This window comes from Rhinichthys klamathensis, unplaced genomic scaffold (assembly GCF_029890125.1).
Source record: "Rhinichthys klamathensis goyatoka isolate OS25496 unplaced genomic scaffold, OSU_Roscu_1.1 h1tg000123l_1, whole genome shotgun sequence".
In the NCBI taxonomy this organism is placed as follows: domain Eukaryota; kingdom Metazoa; phylum Chordata; class Actinopteri; order Cypriniformes; family Leuciscidae; genus Rhinichthys; species Rhinichthys klamathensis.
The window spans coordinates 9,111,286-9,128,844 of NW_026606660.1; the positions used below are offsets into that span (position 1 = coordinate 9,111,286).

The 17,559-nt window shown below is 39.5% G+C and overlaps 1 protein-coding gene across 2 annotated transcripts in view; it reads left to right on the forward strand.

The window, feature by feature from the left end:
* The window catches only part of mapkbp1 (mitogen-activated protein kinase binding protein 1), a 54,717-nt gene extending 37,504 nt beyond the window's left edge, over nt 1-17,213 (forward strand). For both annotated transcript variants that reach the window (XM_056256126.1, XM_056256127.1), the window contains 18 exons: nt 1,309-1,434; nt 1,531-1,601; nt 3,003-3,124; nt 8,582-8,657; nt 8,759-8,870; nt 8,948-9,011; nt 9,098-9,220; nt 9,317-9,450; nt 9,632-9,678; nt 10,746-10,976; nt 11,399-11,523; nt 11,914-12,053; nt 12,156-12,341; nt 12,433-12,508; nt 12,618-12,907; nt 13,844-14,719; nt 16,451-16,536; nt 16,664-17,213. In XM_056256126.1, the coding sequence (XP_056112101.1) occupies nt 1,309-1,434; nt 1,531-1,601; nt 3,003-3,124; nt 8,582-8,657; nt 8,759-8,870; nt 8,948-9,011; nt 9,098-9,220; nt 9,317-9,450; nt 9,632-9,678; nt 10,746-10,976; nt 11,399-11,523; nt 11,914-12,053; nt 12,156-12,341; nt 12,433-12,508; nt 12,618-12,907; nt 13,844-14,719; nt 16,451-16,536; nt 16,664-16,918 (3,140 nt within the window). In that variant the 3' untranslated portion in view covers nt 16,919-17,213. The remainder of the gene's footprint in view (nt 1-1,308; nt 1,435-1,530; nt 1,602-3,002; nt 3,125-8,581; nt 8,658-8,758; nt 8,871-8,947; nt 9,012-9,097; nt 9,221-9,316; nt 9,451-9,631; nt 9,679-10,745; nt 10,977-11,398; nt 11,524-11,913; nt 12,054-12,155; nt 12,342-12,432; nt 12,509-12,617; nt 12,908-13,843; nt 14,720-16,450; nt 16,537-16,663) is intronic.
* The last annotated feature ends 346 nt before the right edge of the window (nt 17,214-17,559 follow it).

Below are 17,559 nucleotides of genomic sequence, written 5' to 3' on the forward strand. Positions count from 1 at the left end.
TTAGCTGGTGGTTTATATCAGGCTCAAGGCCAGACACTGAGTACAGCTCGATGAGAAACAGAACATCTGCTAGAACACACATAGAGGTACACAACCTCGCTGCCTTGCTTTCTTTCTTCTCCTGATAGGGTTCTTTCAGTTTAATGGTCCATTGATCCCACCCACTAACAAGCCAAAAATGGCTCCACATAATCTGCACAGTATTTCGACATTTTCTGCACTGAATTGTGCGGAATGGATATAAAAAGGATATATTAAAGTGACCAGAGTGTACTAAACTCATTCATGTTCAATATATGTTGTAGTTTAAGCAACAGAGATATGCCTTTATTAGTAGCTGAAATCATTTAAATAGCTAAACATGCTTGGATTGAACCTTTTATTGTAACTTTTATCAAAAATCTCATATATGCGATTGTGATAAGAAACAGTAAATAGAAGAATGTGCATGTGCAGACTTTCTTTTATGTGGATTCTGTGTGGTCCCAAATATTATTCGATACTTGAAATCTTATATAGTTAAAATGCACTAAATGTTAGCACTGTTATTTCACTTAAAAAAACAGTTGCAGCGGTAAGCAAATGAGATATTCTATCTAATGGTCTGTTGGTATCTGGAATCCTCACAAGTTGCATTTTGATCAGCTTTTTGGTTCGAAAACATCACATTATCATTTGTGTTTCTGCTCTGAAGCCGTTAGAATATTAAGGGCTTTCAAAAAGGGAATCTCTTGACAGAGATGAATGCTTATTTTGACTCTTTTGTTCTCCTTAGCGTTGCAGAAACATATCATGTTCTGTTCTCACACTTAACGATGCATTTGCATTCTTTTCTTCGGCGTGTGAAGTCACACATGAACACACTGTGTTAGTGAATCAGCTTGTGGTGTGATACGTGTGAGAACAAACCCAGGAGCGCAGCAAGAGCCGATCTCGACACGGCTCACCGGATATTGAACTTTTTAACACTATTTCAGTTCTGCTGGTTTATCCTTACAGAAATGTACTGAGGGAATACCGGTGATGGTATAAGAAGATAATGCCATGGCATATGGTACTAAATGAACACCATATTCATGTTAACGACTAAATGTTTTTGAAAAAAGTATCTTATGCGCACTAAGGCTGCGTTTATTTGATCAAAAATACTGTAAAAACTGTAATGTGAAGTATTATTGCAATTTAAAATGACAGTTTACTATATTTTAAAATGTCATTTATTTTTGTGATGGCAAATCTGAATATTCAGCATCATTACTCCATTTTAGAACATATCTTTTGCTCTCTGTATTATGTGTGTGTGTTTAGGGCTGAAACTGTTGGCCACCGCCAGCAGAGACAGACTGATCCATGTTCTGGATGCGGATCGGGAATACGGCCTCCTGCAAACACTGGATGAGCACTCTTCCTCTATCACTGCTGTCCGATTCGCTGGTGAGATCTTGATAGCCTAGTCGAGTTTTATTTAACAACTAACGTTAGGCCTAATGCTGGAAGTGTTCATGTGTGACATCTTTGCTTGTTTTTCAGCTAATGAAGGGAAAGTCAGAATGATCAGTTGTGGTGCAGATAAGAGCATCTACTTCCGCACGGCACAGAAGGTGAGATTCAAACCCAGTTGGTCATATTTCGATTTTTTATTCTAATCTTTGCCATAATTCTGCTATTTTTATTGGCCTTCTCTAATGTTAAAAAGTAGCATTTCCCTCATTGGTCAGAAGTCAAGTCAGGTCACCTTTATTTTTATAGCGTCACGCATCTATAAAAGTTATTCAGTCAAAAGCAGTGATTTTCTCTTTGTCTTTAGTTGTTTGATTCACATTAAAAACAGACAGCAGCAGGTTTATTAGGCTGCTGTCTCTTTAAGAGCTAATGCACAGATCCAAAATACTGTTACACATATGTTTTATTCCTCAACTGTTTACGTTCACTTAAGACATAACCGAATATTCACGTGAATACCATGTCTTTAAGCAATAATTTAACATAATTGTGTGTGCATTTGGCCATATAAGCTGCGGAAGAGAACTGAATTGGGGATCGCACACTGTCCGAGATGTGCGTGCCAGTACCGCCTTGAGCTTTTTTACACGGCTTATTGCGCTTAACTCTTTTTAACATTATGCATATCACAGTCATGTGTCCAGTCTATTCTCTGCTATCTGAGTCAACTTACAATTTTGTACATTTATGATATTTCGATATATTGTGCAGCCCTAGTGTCATTGATCCAATTCAGTTCAATAACTGGGTAAAGTAAATTTTTAATAAAGTTAATTCATTCTGAAACAAGTTCAGTTCAGCTATTAGTAGCTCTAATGAAGACAGTAATGTTGTTATTCAGCTCCATTCAGTTCAAGATTTGTTCTCATCCAGTTCAGTGAGGATGAAACAGGATCCTGAGTCAGAGCTGTCAGATTCCTCAGGCCTAAAGAAACTGTTGCCAATGTTTCAAAGAACACCCGATTTAAAATAGACACACTGGCACTTAACACCCTCCTGCAAATGAGATACCAACGGCCAGTGATTAAGTGTGAAACACAAACAAGCACTTTATTCTGACGTCTAATATGATCACCAAGAAAACAGCTTTGAAGAGCCGCAGTCTGTTTCTGAATGAACATTAAGAATTATGTATAAGAATCAAGATCTACTGAGATTAATCTAGAAAACGTGGACATAATTAAATAAATATTGCCAAGTAAGAACTGATATAAACATCAAAATGGCGGAGAAGATGAAATAAAATAGTGGTATGAAAAAATACTAGTTACTAATTAGCTAATAGTGAACTCCATATATTCAATTGAGTGTTATTCCTTTCTAATTTTGTAAATCAGAATGTGTTGTTCGTTAATAATAGTTACTAGAATGTTTATATTGTGTGTGTAGACGGAAAAGTATTCTAAAGTGTTTTTTTACATTATACACAACTGAATTTTGATATGTAGCGCTTGAATCAGTTTTCCATGCTGAACTAATAATTAAACACCTCAAAACAGACAGAGGAGGGAACAGAGTTCACGCGTACTCATCACATAGTGAGGAAGACTACTCTGTATGACATGGACATCGACCCCACAAGGAAGTATACTGTTGTTGGCTGTCAGGATCGCAGCATCAGGTTTGTTTGTTTTCTTGTTTTTCTTTTTGGCAATCATTTGTATAGTAGTAGTAGAATCCTATCCTTTTGTGCATCTGCTAGTTAAGCCTGTCTTCCAAGAAATTCCAGGCAATTATTTTGCTAATGTGTTTGTATCACTGCACCCATGTGTTTTTGTATCTATGTATACTGTACCGGTACATGAATGTGTTTTGATTCCTGTATTTTTACAGTGTTTTGACTCATTTATGAAGGTATGATTGTATAGACAGTGTGATGTATATCTGGACGGGGCGTTACAGTCATCTGTAGCCAGGCTCACAGTGTTAGCAGATTATCACTCAGGTGTTTGCACAGGAGGATGGAGTTAGAGGCTCGACTGGTTAATCCTGTCACATTTAGCATGTTCCATTTACCATGTGCATACGCGTGCAGACACACACTCACACAAACACACACTGAGTCAGCCTGTCTGAGACACCTGATCAGCCAAAATCATTAGACATAATCTGATTGTCTCATCCGGTGATTGTTTAACTGGGTGACTGTCACAAAAACATGTCCAGGTCACATTTCAGCCTAAAGTGGAAACTAAAATGATATTTTGCATATTAAAACATGAAGCCAAATTATTTTTTTTTTTATTATTGAATCATTATTAGTTTTTTTTTTGTTGCATATTATAATTAAGCATTTTAGTGTAGTTTTCATTTTTCTGTGAGGATCTCATTAAATTCGTATTGCTATAAAACAGTATTTTACCATAAATATTATCATATGTATAAATGTACAATTAAATTAATACACCTTTTGTTTTTTGTTATTTTGTCTTAATAATATATATATTAGCATATTCAAATGATTTCTGAAGGATCATGAGACCCTGAAGACTGGAGTAATGATGCTTTGCCATAACAGATATACAGACGTGGATACATTTGTTGGTACCCTTAGAGTTCATTGAAAAAATGCTTCATTCCTCCTGAAAATTGAAGAAATTAAAATAAATTGTCTCACGTATATCTGCATGCCTTTGGTATGTCATAGAGTATTGCATAAAAGTGTGAAAAGATATGAATTAATGTTTATTCTACAGAGATATTCTAAAATGGTCTGGACAGATTTATTTGTTGGTACCCCTAGAAAAGAAATACAAATAATAGTATTATAGTGATGATTCAAGCTAATTGTTTTGCTTAATTAGTATCACACATCTTCATAATCACATAATCAGTCATTCAGCCTATTTAAATGGAGAAAAGTTTAGTCACTCTGATTGTGTGCACCGTAATGAACATGGACCAGAGAAAGCAAAGGAGGGAGAGTTGTGCGAGGAGATCAGAAAGAAAATCACTGACAAGCATGTTAAGGTGAAGGGTATAAGACCATCTCTCAAGCAGCTTGATGTTCCTGTGACTACATTACTTAATAAGATTTGGAACTGTAAAGTCCATGGGACTGTAGCCAACCTTCCTGAATCCGGCCGCAAGAGGAAAACTGGCCTCTGATTGAACAGAAGGAGAGTGTGAATGGTAGACAAAGAGCCAAGGAAAACTTCTAAAGAAATACAAGCTGAACTCCAAGGTCTGGGTTCATCAGTGTGTGATCGTACCATCCGACTCTTTTTGAGCAACAGTGGGCTCCATGGAAGAAGACCCAGCAGGACTCCTGGGTCTCCAGGACTCTACAAGGATAATGACCCAAAACATAGAGTTAAAAACACCCAAGAATGGCTGAGAACAAAACACTGGTATGTTCTGAAGTGGCCTTCTATGAACCCTGATCTGAATCCCATCGGAACATCTATGGAAAGAGTTGAAACTTGCAGTCTGGCACCCATCAAACCTGACACAGCTGGAGCAGTTTGCTCATGCAGAGAGGGCCAAATACCTGTTGACAGATGCAGAAGTCTCATTGGGAACTACAGAAATCACTTGTTTGCAGTGATTGCCTCTAAAGGCGGTGCAACAAAATATTAGTAAAGCAATTGTATTATTATATTGGGAATAAACGATTCCAATTAGGAAATTGTGGGTTCTTTTTCTCATGGAAGGATACAAACAAATCTGTCATCGTCTGTAAATTACATTTTAAAATATATTTAAAGGGATACTCCACTTTTTTTGGAAATAGGCTCATTTTACAACTCCCCCAGAGTTAAACTGTTGAGTTTTACCGTTTTTAAATCCATTCAGCCGATCTCCGGTTTTGGCGGTACCACTTTTAGCATAGCTTAGCATACATCATTGAAGTGGACAAGACCATTAGCATTTCTAAAAAAAAAAATGACCAAAGAGTTTCGATATTTTTTCTATTTAAAACTTGACTCTTCTGTAGTTACATCGTGCACTAAGACCGACGGAAAATGTAAAGTTGCGATTTTCTAGGCTGATATGGCTAGGAACTATACTCTCATTCCTGCATAATAATCAAGAAACTTCACTGCCGTACCATGAGAGCAGCAGGCGCAATGATATGACGCAGCGCCTGAAAATAGGTCGAAAATATCGAAACTCTTTGGTCATTTTTTTTTTGAGAAATGCTAATGATCTTGTCCACTTCAATGATGTCTGCTAAGCTATGCTAAAAGTGGTACCGCCGGAACCGGAGATCGGCTGAATGGATTCAAAAACGGTAAAACTCAACAGTTTAACTCTGGGGGAGTTGTAAAATGAGCTTATTTCCAAAAAAAGTGGAGTATCCCTTTAAAGAAGAAAAATTTACAATTAAGAAAATAGTTTTATATTATTACAATACAATAGTATTACAACTTAAGAAAACTTTACATTTAAAAAAATAGTTTTCTAAGTTGTAATACTATTGTATTGTAATATAAAACTATTTTCTTAAATTAAAATTTTCTTAAATTGTCATATACACACACATACAGTTTATACAGTATGTTTTTTCGTTGTTGTTGTTGTTGTTGAAATAACCCGGACATGCTCTTGCCAGTTTTGTGAGATATGCCCTACTGCTGACTTGATCATTTTCAAGTTTTGCACTTTATTCTCCAGCATTGGCACTCTTTTCCTCATTGTGTTTTGTAAGTCTCACTTTGCTGTCCCACACAAAAGGGCAACATTAGGAAGGAACCAGCACAGCGCATGACTTGCAACTGTTTTCCTTTGTTCTTTTAAACGACGGTCGCAAATTCATTCTGCACTGTGGGCAAGAAAAATGTCAGGAATGTCGTGTATAATACAGCTGACCATTTAGTACCTTTGTCTCATTCTCACTGGAAGCAGCGTCTTTTCTATGCAGTTTGGTGCAGTGGCAATGAATGAAGAAGGCCAGACCTATAAGAAAATATATCAATAGATTCAATAGCCAGTGCTGTATGCCTGTGTACTGGAGCTCATTCTGGGTTTTCAATGCCTCTAATGGGCACAGACTCTTTTTGTTCCTCGTGTAAGTCATGTGAAGCCTGAGTGGTTCATTGGTTCTGCTCCTCCCAAAGCTGCCAGTGCCTTGTATGATCTGCTGTAAGCAATGACAGGTGGAGGCATGATGGCATAGCGCCTCCAGGTGGTTGAAATAGAATGCGGCAAAATACAATTCTGCAGAACTTTTGCCAGGTCAAAAAAGGAAGTTCCAGATTTAAATGGCCAAATTATATACTTTTAGATGTTTTTTTTCTCTCCCAATGCTTTCCCAACTAAACCAATCATTATTTACACTACTGTTCAAAAGTTTGGGGTCTGCATTTATTTGATCAAAAATACATTTAAAACAGTAATTAATAAATATAATTACAATAAAATAAAATAAATCTGTTAATTTATTTTATAATGTAATTTATTCCTGTGATCAAAGCTGAATTTTCAGCATCATTACTCCAGTCTTTAGCGTCACATGATCCTTCAGAAATCATTCCAATATGCTGATTTGCTGCACAAGAAACATTTTATTATTATTGCCAATGTTGAAAACCGCTGTGCTGCTTCATATGATGGGGAAACCATGATATATTTTTTCTTCAAGATTATTTGATGAATAGAAGGTTTAAAAGAACAGCATTTATTTGAGATATAAATCTTTTGTTTTATACGCTCACCTAAAGGATTATTAGGAACACCTGTTCAATTTCTCATTAATGCAATTATCTAATCAACCAATCACATGGCAGTTGCTTCAATGCATTTAGGGGTGTGGTCCTGGTCAAGACAATCTCCTGAACTCCAAACTGAATGTCAGAATGGGAAAGAAAGGTGATTTAAGCAATTTTGAGCGTGGCATGTTTGTTGGTGCCAGACGGGCCGGTCTGAGTATTTCACAATCTGCTCAGTTACTGGGATTTTCACGCACAACCATTTCTAGGGTTTACAAAGAATGGTGTGAAAAGGGAAAAACGTCCAGTATGCGGCAGTCCTGTGGGCGAAAATGCCTTCTTGATGCTAGAGGTCAGAGGAGAATGGGCCGACTGATTCAAGCTGATAGAAGAGCAACTTTGACTGAAATAACCACTCGTTACAACCGAGGTATGCAGCAAAGCATTTGTGGAGCCACAACACGCACAACCTTGAGGCGGATGGGCTACAACAGCAGAAGACCCCACCGGGTACCACTCATCTCCACTACAAATAGGAAAAAGAGGCTACAATTTGCAAGAGCTCACCAAAATTGAACAGTTGAAGACTGGAAAAATGTTGCCTGGTCTGATGAGTCTCGATTTCTGTTGAGACATTCAGATGGTAGAGTCAGAATTTGGCGTAAACAGAATGAGAACATGGATCCATCATGCCTTGTTACCACTGTGCAGGCTGGTGGTGGTGGTGTAATGGTGTGGGGGATGTTTTCTTGGCACACTTTAGGCCCCTTCGTGCCAATTGGGCATCGTTTAAATGCCACGGCCTACCTGAGCATTGTTTCTGACCATGTCCATCCCTTTATGGCCACCATGTACCCATCCTCTGATGGCTACTTCCAGCAGGATAATGCACCATGTCACAAAGCTCGAATGATTTCAAATTGGTTTCTTGAATATGACAATGAGTTCACTGTACTAAAATGGCCCTCACAGTCACCAGATCTCAACCCAATAGAGCATCTTTGGGATGTGGTGGAACGGGAGCTTCGTGCCCTGGATGTGCATCCCACAAATCTCCATCAACTGCAAGATGCTATCCTATCAATGGGCCAACATTTCTAAAGAATGCTTTCAGCACCTTGTTGAATTAATGCCACGTAGAATTAAGGCAGTTCTGAAGGCAAAAGGGGGTCAAACACAGTATTAGTATAGTGTTCTTAATAATCCTTTAGGTGAGTGTATGTTTTTACTGTCACTTTTGAATGCTTTCTTAAAGGCAAAGAGCCCTCAAAAAAGTATTAATTTCCAAAATAAAAATCCCACTGACCCCAAACTTTTGAACGGTTATGTAACTTTACTTGATGTAATATACCTTTTCATTTTACACACTCTCTAACCCTAGGCGAGTGTCACAGTCATGAAAGTTTCTGGTTTTCGTTTATTTGCAGGATCTTTAACATCTGCAATGGCAAACAGAAGAAGGTCTACAAGGGATCCCAGGGGGAGGACGGAACCCTTATCAAGGTAGGCAGACCCTGAATTAAGAGGTTAGGCTTAATATTAGTTCAGATAATGCTTTTGCTCTCAGTCATACAGTTATTCATCCATCTGAATGTGTTTATTAGGTTCAGACGGATCCCTCTGGTCTCTATGTGGCCACAAGCTGCTCAGACAAAAACATCTGCATCTTTGACTTCTACACTGGAGAATGTGTGGCCACCATGTTTGGCCACTCTGGTAAGATCCTTAAACGTTTTGAACTTACGTTTTGAACTGAAATCAAGTCTAAGCATTTCGTTGTTGTCCTCTTTTAGAGATTGTAACAGGAATGAAGTTTACTAATGACTGTAAGCATCTGATATCTGTGTCAGGAGACAGGTAGGCGTTCTGAAATCATGTTTCTCAGAATCCATTTTTGACTTCATATTTGACATATCATATTACAATGTTAAATGTGTGTTCAGCTGCATCTTTGTGTGGCGGCTCTGTCCTGAGTTGACCATCAAAATGAGACAACGGCTCTCAGACCTGAAACAGAACAGCAGACCTGTTCAGAAGACCCCACCAAATAAACAACACACACTTAGGTATAAAACAAATCACACTCATTAGTTTTTTTTGCAATTACACATCACCGTTTTGAGTTTTTATAATGTGTTTTTTTGTGGGTGTGTATGTATCAGCACAAGGAAAGAAATCCACAGCGCCCCAGTCATTGGCACCATGTCATCTGACAGTGACAAAGACGTAGAGGAAGAGGAGGGCATTGAGGATGAAGATGAGATGTTTCCTCGCCTGTCATCTGGCGAAGAGACAGGTAACGCATCTGACATTCTCCAGCAGTCTTAATAAACTGGTTTGGCTAGTTCTATATTGTACATCCGGCTCTTTTGGGTTGGGTAGGATCACGTTGTGTGATTTTATTGGGCGAGACTTCTTCCAAATGTTTATTTTAAGCTCTGCAGGCTTCTAATATTAGTGTTTGTTTCTGTTACAAGGATCATCCGAAGAAAGCCGCAATACTCTCAATTCCCACATGAAGAAGGTAAGAAAGTCTAAATCCCTATTCGGATGGTAATTGTTTCTCATGTTGAAGTCTGTAAAAATACTTTTGCATGGCACTTCAGTGGTTAAACTCGTGTATTCGGATGGCGATTTATTCACGGTGAAGGGGCGAGTTTTGTGATCCTATGAACTTGAGAACGAGCTGCTCAAGTGGTCAGTCGCATGATTGTCTGCTGTAAATAAAATGTCATGTGCTTGGAATAAAAAGAATAAATGCATATTTAATTTAATAATAGGAAAATAATGTCCTATTTATTATTTTATCATTTAAATGCCCCGTTTAAAAATAGAAAGCTAGACATGCTATATGAAATCTCAAATTGATGGATGTCATTTTAAAAATATGGAAATTAGAGGAAATAAGTTAATGCAGCCTCTTATTTACATGAGGTAAACATAAAGCTGCTTGGTTGTAATGCATATTATTATTGTATATAATACATATTTAAAAATGATATATAATCATACAGTATATTGCTGCCACAATAACAGCCCATTTCAAATGTTTATGTGCTTTGCTTTCTCTGTCTCCTTTTTGTTCTTAACAGCTCCCACTCGCTGAGGTGGAGCGGTGATGAAATATTGTTCTTGTAAATACTTTCCAGCATTTTATTAATTTAAGTGTACGTCTTTAAAATGCATAAAAATTACAGTTAAGCGCAACAGTTATTGTATGGTGCTCCGCAGTGGTCAAAAAGGATTTAAACTGTGAATTTCAAAGTGATCTCTTCTTGTAAACTCAGATATGTGGATTCGGACGGCAATTAAATTACCACATGACCTTGGTGTTTGTCAAAAAACAGTAGGTAATTCGGCCGGGGATTTTAACGTGGGTGGTAGGAGAAAAACACAGACATTCTGGATCTAGACAGCAATAAAATCACCAACTAGCCCCTGTAAATGTTGAAAATACCTTACATCCCCATGAGAAACAATTACCAACCAAATAGGGCTTATGACAATTTCACATCATTTTAACTTTAATTCTCTCATTTGGTTTATTTGTTTCACATGCTGCTCTTTAACACACCTCTTCTCTCTTCTCAGCAATCCAGCAGTTGTGAACTTGAGGGTTCAGGTCCACGGCCAAGGCGGCGCTGGTCCAGGCGAATGGGCAGTATGGATCTGAAGGTGAAGTCCATGCTGGACCTGAGGCAGCTAGAGTCTTTTGCCTTGCCTCTCTTCCCCAGCAAAACCCATGATGTTCATAAAGATCACCCACCGCCTAGGAACCAGGAACTGGGCAGCACCATCAGTCTTCAGACCATAGCTGCATGGGTGAGATACAGAATCCTTCAAAGAATAGTTATAGTTTTATATGAAAATAAGCAAAACATACGTATATACACTTGTATCTTTGTATATAATGTGATATAATGTCCAATATAGTCTCACAGAGCCAGACTTGGGCATAAATCTGCTCCACTTTGCAGTTTGAACTGACCAAAAACAGTTTACTTTTTGCATGAAATTTATCAAATTGACTAATTTATTTTTAAAAACAGCATTCACCAAAGTAGAATCTCATTAGAATAATGCTGTAGTCTCTGCGACAGGTTGTAGAGACAACACAGAAGACATGAGTTAAATGAGAATCAAAACAGCTCTTAAATCAATGCCATAAAATGTTTATTTGTGTGCTTCTCAATGCAGACCTGTTTGTCTGTTCTGTACCATTTTGACTTGTATATTCTCTGTAGGTACCTGAAGAGAATGGACCAGGAGATAAAACACGTCCTCGTTACATCCAGCTGTCTCCTCGAACTCCAGAGACAGAGGTCCTGTATCCTGAGGGATGTGAAGATCAAATCAGTCTTGCAGGCAGGTCAGTAAAAAAAAAAAAAAATTCTCACCAACTTATTTTTGTGAGTCAGTGTTTAATCCACACAAAAATGAAAATTCTGTCATTTACTCACCCCATGTAGTCCCAAACATGACTTTTCTTTCTCCTGTGGAATACAAAAGATGATATTTTTAAGAATGCTTGGAACAAAAACATTGGAGCCCGTTGGAGACATTTCTCAAAAGATCCTTTTTTTATGTACCACAGAAGAAAGAAAGTCATGCATTTTTCAAACAACATGAGGGTGAATAACTGATGTTGGAATGTCCATGTTTGGCTGGATTATTCCTTGTATTGTGCAGATGATCTAAAACACCCTGCTGAGATGATCCTCAAATGTCTGTCCACTCCCTTCTCTTTGTTTGTATATAGTGAGTATCAGGTGAAAAAGTTGCCCCATGGAGTGAGATGTGCTAAAGTGAACTCTTGTCCTGAGAAGCAGAGTCCAGACAGTGCCTGCTCTATGGATTATTCCAGCAGTCGTCTTTCTAGCCCCGAGCACCCTGGAGAAGGTAGAGAAAACTAAACTAGAAGACAGTCATTTTGTTAAAGCAATAGATGCAATGGGTCCTTGATGAGATAAAGGATTGTGTATCTCTATGTGTTCACTGTAGACTCTGAGCCGACTGAGCCACTGAGTGTAGATGGAAACTCATCAGAACTGGATATGGAAGATCTTGATGAGGAAGAGGAGGATAGCTTGAGGAAGAATGAGGTTCAGACTCCTGTACCACAGACCCCAGACCAGGAGGCCTTTCTAAAGAAGCATTTTGCAAACCTGTCGGACCTCAACAAACCTGGTAGGGTGTTAGTCAGGTTCACAATTTTCTTAACAAAATTGTCTTTATTGTAAGTATGAGTTCTCATGCTTTTTTATTTTTTTATTGGCAGCAAGTCCAACCAGAGTAACTCCAAATAACTCTGACAGCATGTCATCGAAGTTCCTTTCTCAGAACTCCACTAACAGGTAAGACAGTCACCCTGTGAACAAATCCCTTCCAACTTTGACTTCTGTTGCAAATGACATTTGGACTTCTGAGAAGAAAAACATGACTTATTCCTTTTTCTTTTACTAGAACTGCATTCTCATTCCCCACAAACAAAAGCACTGACAGTAAAACCACCAGTGGAGTGGTGCGGCCCCTTATCTCAGAGGTACGGCCCCTCATGGAGAATAAGAGTCCAGGCAAACAGCAGGAACCCCAGGGCTCTGAGAAGACAACAGGTCAGCGTTTAATCCAAAAGAAACGCACACCTGTCGTGGACTCCCGCAGACTGATCAGCCCCGTTGCTAAAGCTGCCGCAAGTTACAACAGTTCTGCGGGCATGAGGAAAGCTCAGTCTATCCACAACATCTCCTCAGAGGGTAAAGCATCCATGAACTTGTGCTACAGAATACAGGATTTTGTTTTATATTAGTTGCCCCAGGGAGTCTGTCCCTATATAGATGTACTGAAAGTTGCTTTGTATAATGCTTACTAAAAAAAGTGGTTAAAGATAACCTAGTTGGGTGATTCATGGGTTAGTGGCATAAGAGTATGCACAAAAAAAGAAAAATAAATATATTTTAAAAGGAAGGAAAAATCTAGTTTGAAAATGTCCAGGTCTTAGAAATACATTTTTTTGTATTTAGGTTGGTTTCAAGAAAAGTTTTAGTTTACTTGATGGTGTAGCCATTAACTAAAAAATTATCTTAAGTAATATTTTTCTTACAACTTATAAGTGCACACGTCTTAATAATTATTTCCGAAATAAGTTTTCAAGTATTTTTGAGCAGATTATTAGATAGCACAAAAAAATTAGTACTAATATTCATACTACCATTGTGCCCTTGAGAAAGGTGCGTAACCCTAAAAGCTGGAAAACACTGCAAGACTGATTTTTGCCCTTATTTGCAGTCTGGTGGAGTCAACACTTCTGCAGATTTTGCCCAGTTGACAGATTTTGCAGAAAATCTCAAAGTGTAAGATGGGCATTATTTTGAGTCGATTTTAGATCACATATTGTTTTCATTTGTCATGCGTCTTCTAGCCGGGTATTGTATAATCCTCAGTGGTTTAGTGTATGATGCTCAGTTTTTCTGTTACTATTTAAAAAGTCAGCATGTGTATGTTGACTAGTGTTTTAAAATCTGTTAAAGTTGTGTAGTGTTTTCCAGCCTTAAGTTGCTTCAGGGGCAATTTCTTTGTAGTAAAAATGATCTGAAATAAATTTTTCAGTAGAAGTGTCTGCTAAATGAAAAATAACTTGGAGATTTTTCTTTTCTCACATTAATCAACTGTTCCCTCCCTCTTCTGATCAGCTGACATTGTCCAGATATCCAGTCGTCCTTCTAAGGAAGTCCACCCACAGCCCCAGACCTCTGAAAGACCACGGCGTTCCCTTCCCACCGTCCCACTAACCAGCCCCACCACTACCCTGCCCAGGGACATCACTACGCCTACAAAGTCCAAATCCCGTTCCTATATGAGTCCTACCACTAGCTCTATGGCCAAGATTTCCCGCTCTGTTTCAATGGGTGACAACTTGAATGTGGTGGAACTAGGAGAAGACACAGGATCTTCAGATCCACGCAGGAGCTCAGGTTCAGACTTTTCAAACCCTCGGAGCTCCTCCCAGAGCAAGCCCACCACTCCTGTTACCCATGTGTCTTCCTTTAATACTTTGGCATCCCCTTTTCCAGGCCCCTACACGCCCCATGCAGCAGTCATACCCACACTGAGCGCTGGCCCAACTGGAAACTCTTCCTCTAAAGGTCTCCAGGTCAAACTGACCGGCAGTGCTCGACCCCTGCTCCATATAGACATTCCCAATCCTCTTCCAGATAAACTCTCATTATCTTCCCTCTCACCGAGCAGCAAGAGCCCCAATCTTGAACAAAAGGAAAAGGATTCCTTGAGTAGAACCCCAACAACTCCTCCTTCACTTCCTGAAGCAGTTCACTTGCCCAACAGCATCGTACAGCCGGTCACAGCTGTTGGTTTGAGCCCATCTGAAACCCCAGACCAGATTGAGCTCAGTATGGTACTTATTCCCAGCCAGACCACGAACTTAACGGAGGCTGAACTTCACTCGCACACAGAGCCAAAAGAAGAGGATATCCCTGAGGCTGAGTGCTCTCCCATGAGTCAGTGCAGCACAAGTCTTCTACAGTCTTCCTCAGGAGCTCAAGACTCAGGTTTGCTGGGACATCAGTCTTCCCTCATTCCATCTTCCATTCTGCTACGACTTGGGCTGTCTAAACACTTGTTTACAAAAGGGCTTTGGCCTCGCTCATCCTCCACCTCCTCCATCACTTCTTTCATCTCCTCTTCACCCTCTCCATCCATTAATCAGTACCACCTGCAGGGTGAGGCATGCCCTTACTAACACTTGCTGTAACATCCGCCCTCTAAACCAGTGGTACTCAACCAGTTTATGGGCCAAGTTCACACATTTAGGCCCGGTTTCACAGACGGGGCTTGGATTAAGCCAGGATTAGGCCTTGGTTCAGTTAGGACTTTTAAGTAGCTTTTATAAACATGCTTTGGAAAAAAAAACATTACTGATGTGCATTTTAAGATATGTCAGTTCAAGTTGTTTTCAGTTAAAACAGCTCAAACATTAATTTTAGTCTAGGACTAGGCTTAAGCATTGTCTGTGAAACCGGGGGTTATTTTACTTGCTAAAACATTCTTCATTAAACCAAAGACATGGATGATCCTCAAAGCATCAACTGTAATTCATAGTGTAAAATATATGTACATGCCACACTTAACATGCATGCATGCAATAAGCTTTGTTGGAATAACATTACTACAACGAAATATTGCCCTAATTTTAGGGTACTTTTCTGCAGAGTTTAGCTCTATTAAACCTGCCTGGAGGATTCTAGTGATCTTGAAGACTTTGATAAGCTGTTTCAGGTGGATTTAATTAGGGCTAGCCGCTAGACCTAAATTCTTCAGGAAAGTGGCCCTTCAGGACCAGGATTAGACATCCCTGAGTTAGGTCAAGGGTGTCTAATCCTACTCCTGGAGGTCTACCTTCCTTTAGTGCAGGGGTAGGCAAGTTCGGTCCTAGAGAGCCTAGAGAGACATTGATTAGCTTGTTCAGGTGTGTTTGATTAGGGTTGGAACTAAATTCTGCAGGACAGCGGCTCGCTAGGACCGAACTTGCCTACCCCTGCTTTAGTGTTTAGCTACAACCCTAGTTAAACATACCAGAACCCGTTAAAGGTCTTTGAAATTAAGGTTGGAATTGGAGTTAAACTCTGCAAGAAAGTGACCCTCTTAGAGCAAGATTGGACCTGGAACAACATTCCTCCCAACCAATCATTAACCTCTGATCTTTAGGATAACGTCCTGAAACAATTGTCTTAAGATCAATCGTTTCCCTCCAGTTTTAGTTAGGGTTAAGACCAATTTATACTTCTGCGTCAAACTCACGCCGTAGCTACGTCGTAGGCTGTGTGTAGCGATCGTACCCTGACGTGCACCTCTCCAAAAATGTAACAACGCGTCAATTCTACGCGTACCGCAAGCGCTGTGATTGGTCTGCTAGAACCGCTCCCCGGGTTTCACATGCTCCCTCTGCATGTGTAATTGCGCGTCAACGCGGACAACGACGCAGAAGTATAAATGAAAACCAACGCGTAGTCTATAGCGTAGAGGCTCCGGCGTAGGTCCGACGCGGAAGTATAAATCAGCCTTTAGGGTTGTTGTTCCATGAAAATCAAATGATGTTAATCCATGTCATACTTCTGTAAATCACTTAGTGCTGAGTGAGTACCGCTTCTCTAAATCCATTATCAATGCTTTATACTTCTCAGTTTCACTCTTTTGTATGCTCAGTCAAAATTGCATGGTTTTGTTGCAAAGCTCATTTTAAGACTCACTATGACTAACAGAGTTCGGTTTCTCTTTTGCAGACACATCTCTCAGTGTGGATTCTTGCCGGCTGGTTGCCAATGAATTGCAGAGCAGTTTTAAAAGAGCCTCCTACCTCTACAAAATGGTAGGTTATCATTAGGTCACATTCACATGTAATTGTAGAGGAGGCTGCACTTCAGCCCACACGTCTGCCTAAACTGTTTTGTGCGGCTGACTTGACTCTAACTTTGCATATGTGTGCGCTCCTGTAGCTAAGCAACTCCACCAACTCCAGTGAGGAGCAGCAGGAAATGACACGTGTGCTGGCCGAAGCATTTCAGGCAATGAGAGATGAGCTGAATTGCCTGCCACCATGCACTCCTTCGAGATCGCCTAGCACTTGCACAGTGCCCATGCTGGCTAACAGTAATGCAACATTGGGTGACGACAGGACACTAGCGCTTCTAGAGCAGTACTCCAAATTGCTGCTCAGTGCTGTAGAGAAGAGGATGGACAACAAAATCTGACTACTCTGTGTGCTGTGGCTTCAACAGGATACCAAGCCATGAAGACTGCACAGCAGACTGTTTTAGATAGTCAGGAGCTTTTAATAAAGAGATTGAGAAGAAATGCCACTATCCTACCTCCCTATTTAGCATGCTACTATGGCAGCAACACACCCCTGATTTCTCTCACCTCTTTGTGCCCTGCTACTAAAAACGTATCCGGATATTTTAGCCATGGTAACTTTTGAAAGACCTACATGTCATCAAGGAGAGTAATTGATTACATGGTTTGTTGACTGCATGGTACAGTAATTTGGACACAGTCTTAAAGACAAATTAGCAGTTGTATATGGATACAGTTAGAGAAAATGAACTGTTGTTGGTCAGATGAATCTCTGGCAAGCATTATGTATTTGAACATTGTATTTGATATTTTAAAAACAATTCTCAATGCAGGGACCGGTATCCCTGGAAGTCTTAGCAATGGAGATTTGTCACCCTTTTACCTTTTATTATGGAATGATTTTTATACTGTATTTTGTGTTTGTGCTGATACTCTAAAGTTGAATTGGGACAATGGGACATCGTATTTATTCTCATGTGATAGGTCAATGAGTCGCACAGAGACTCTTCAATGTGTGTTTGTTGTACAGTGTCAATGT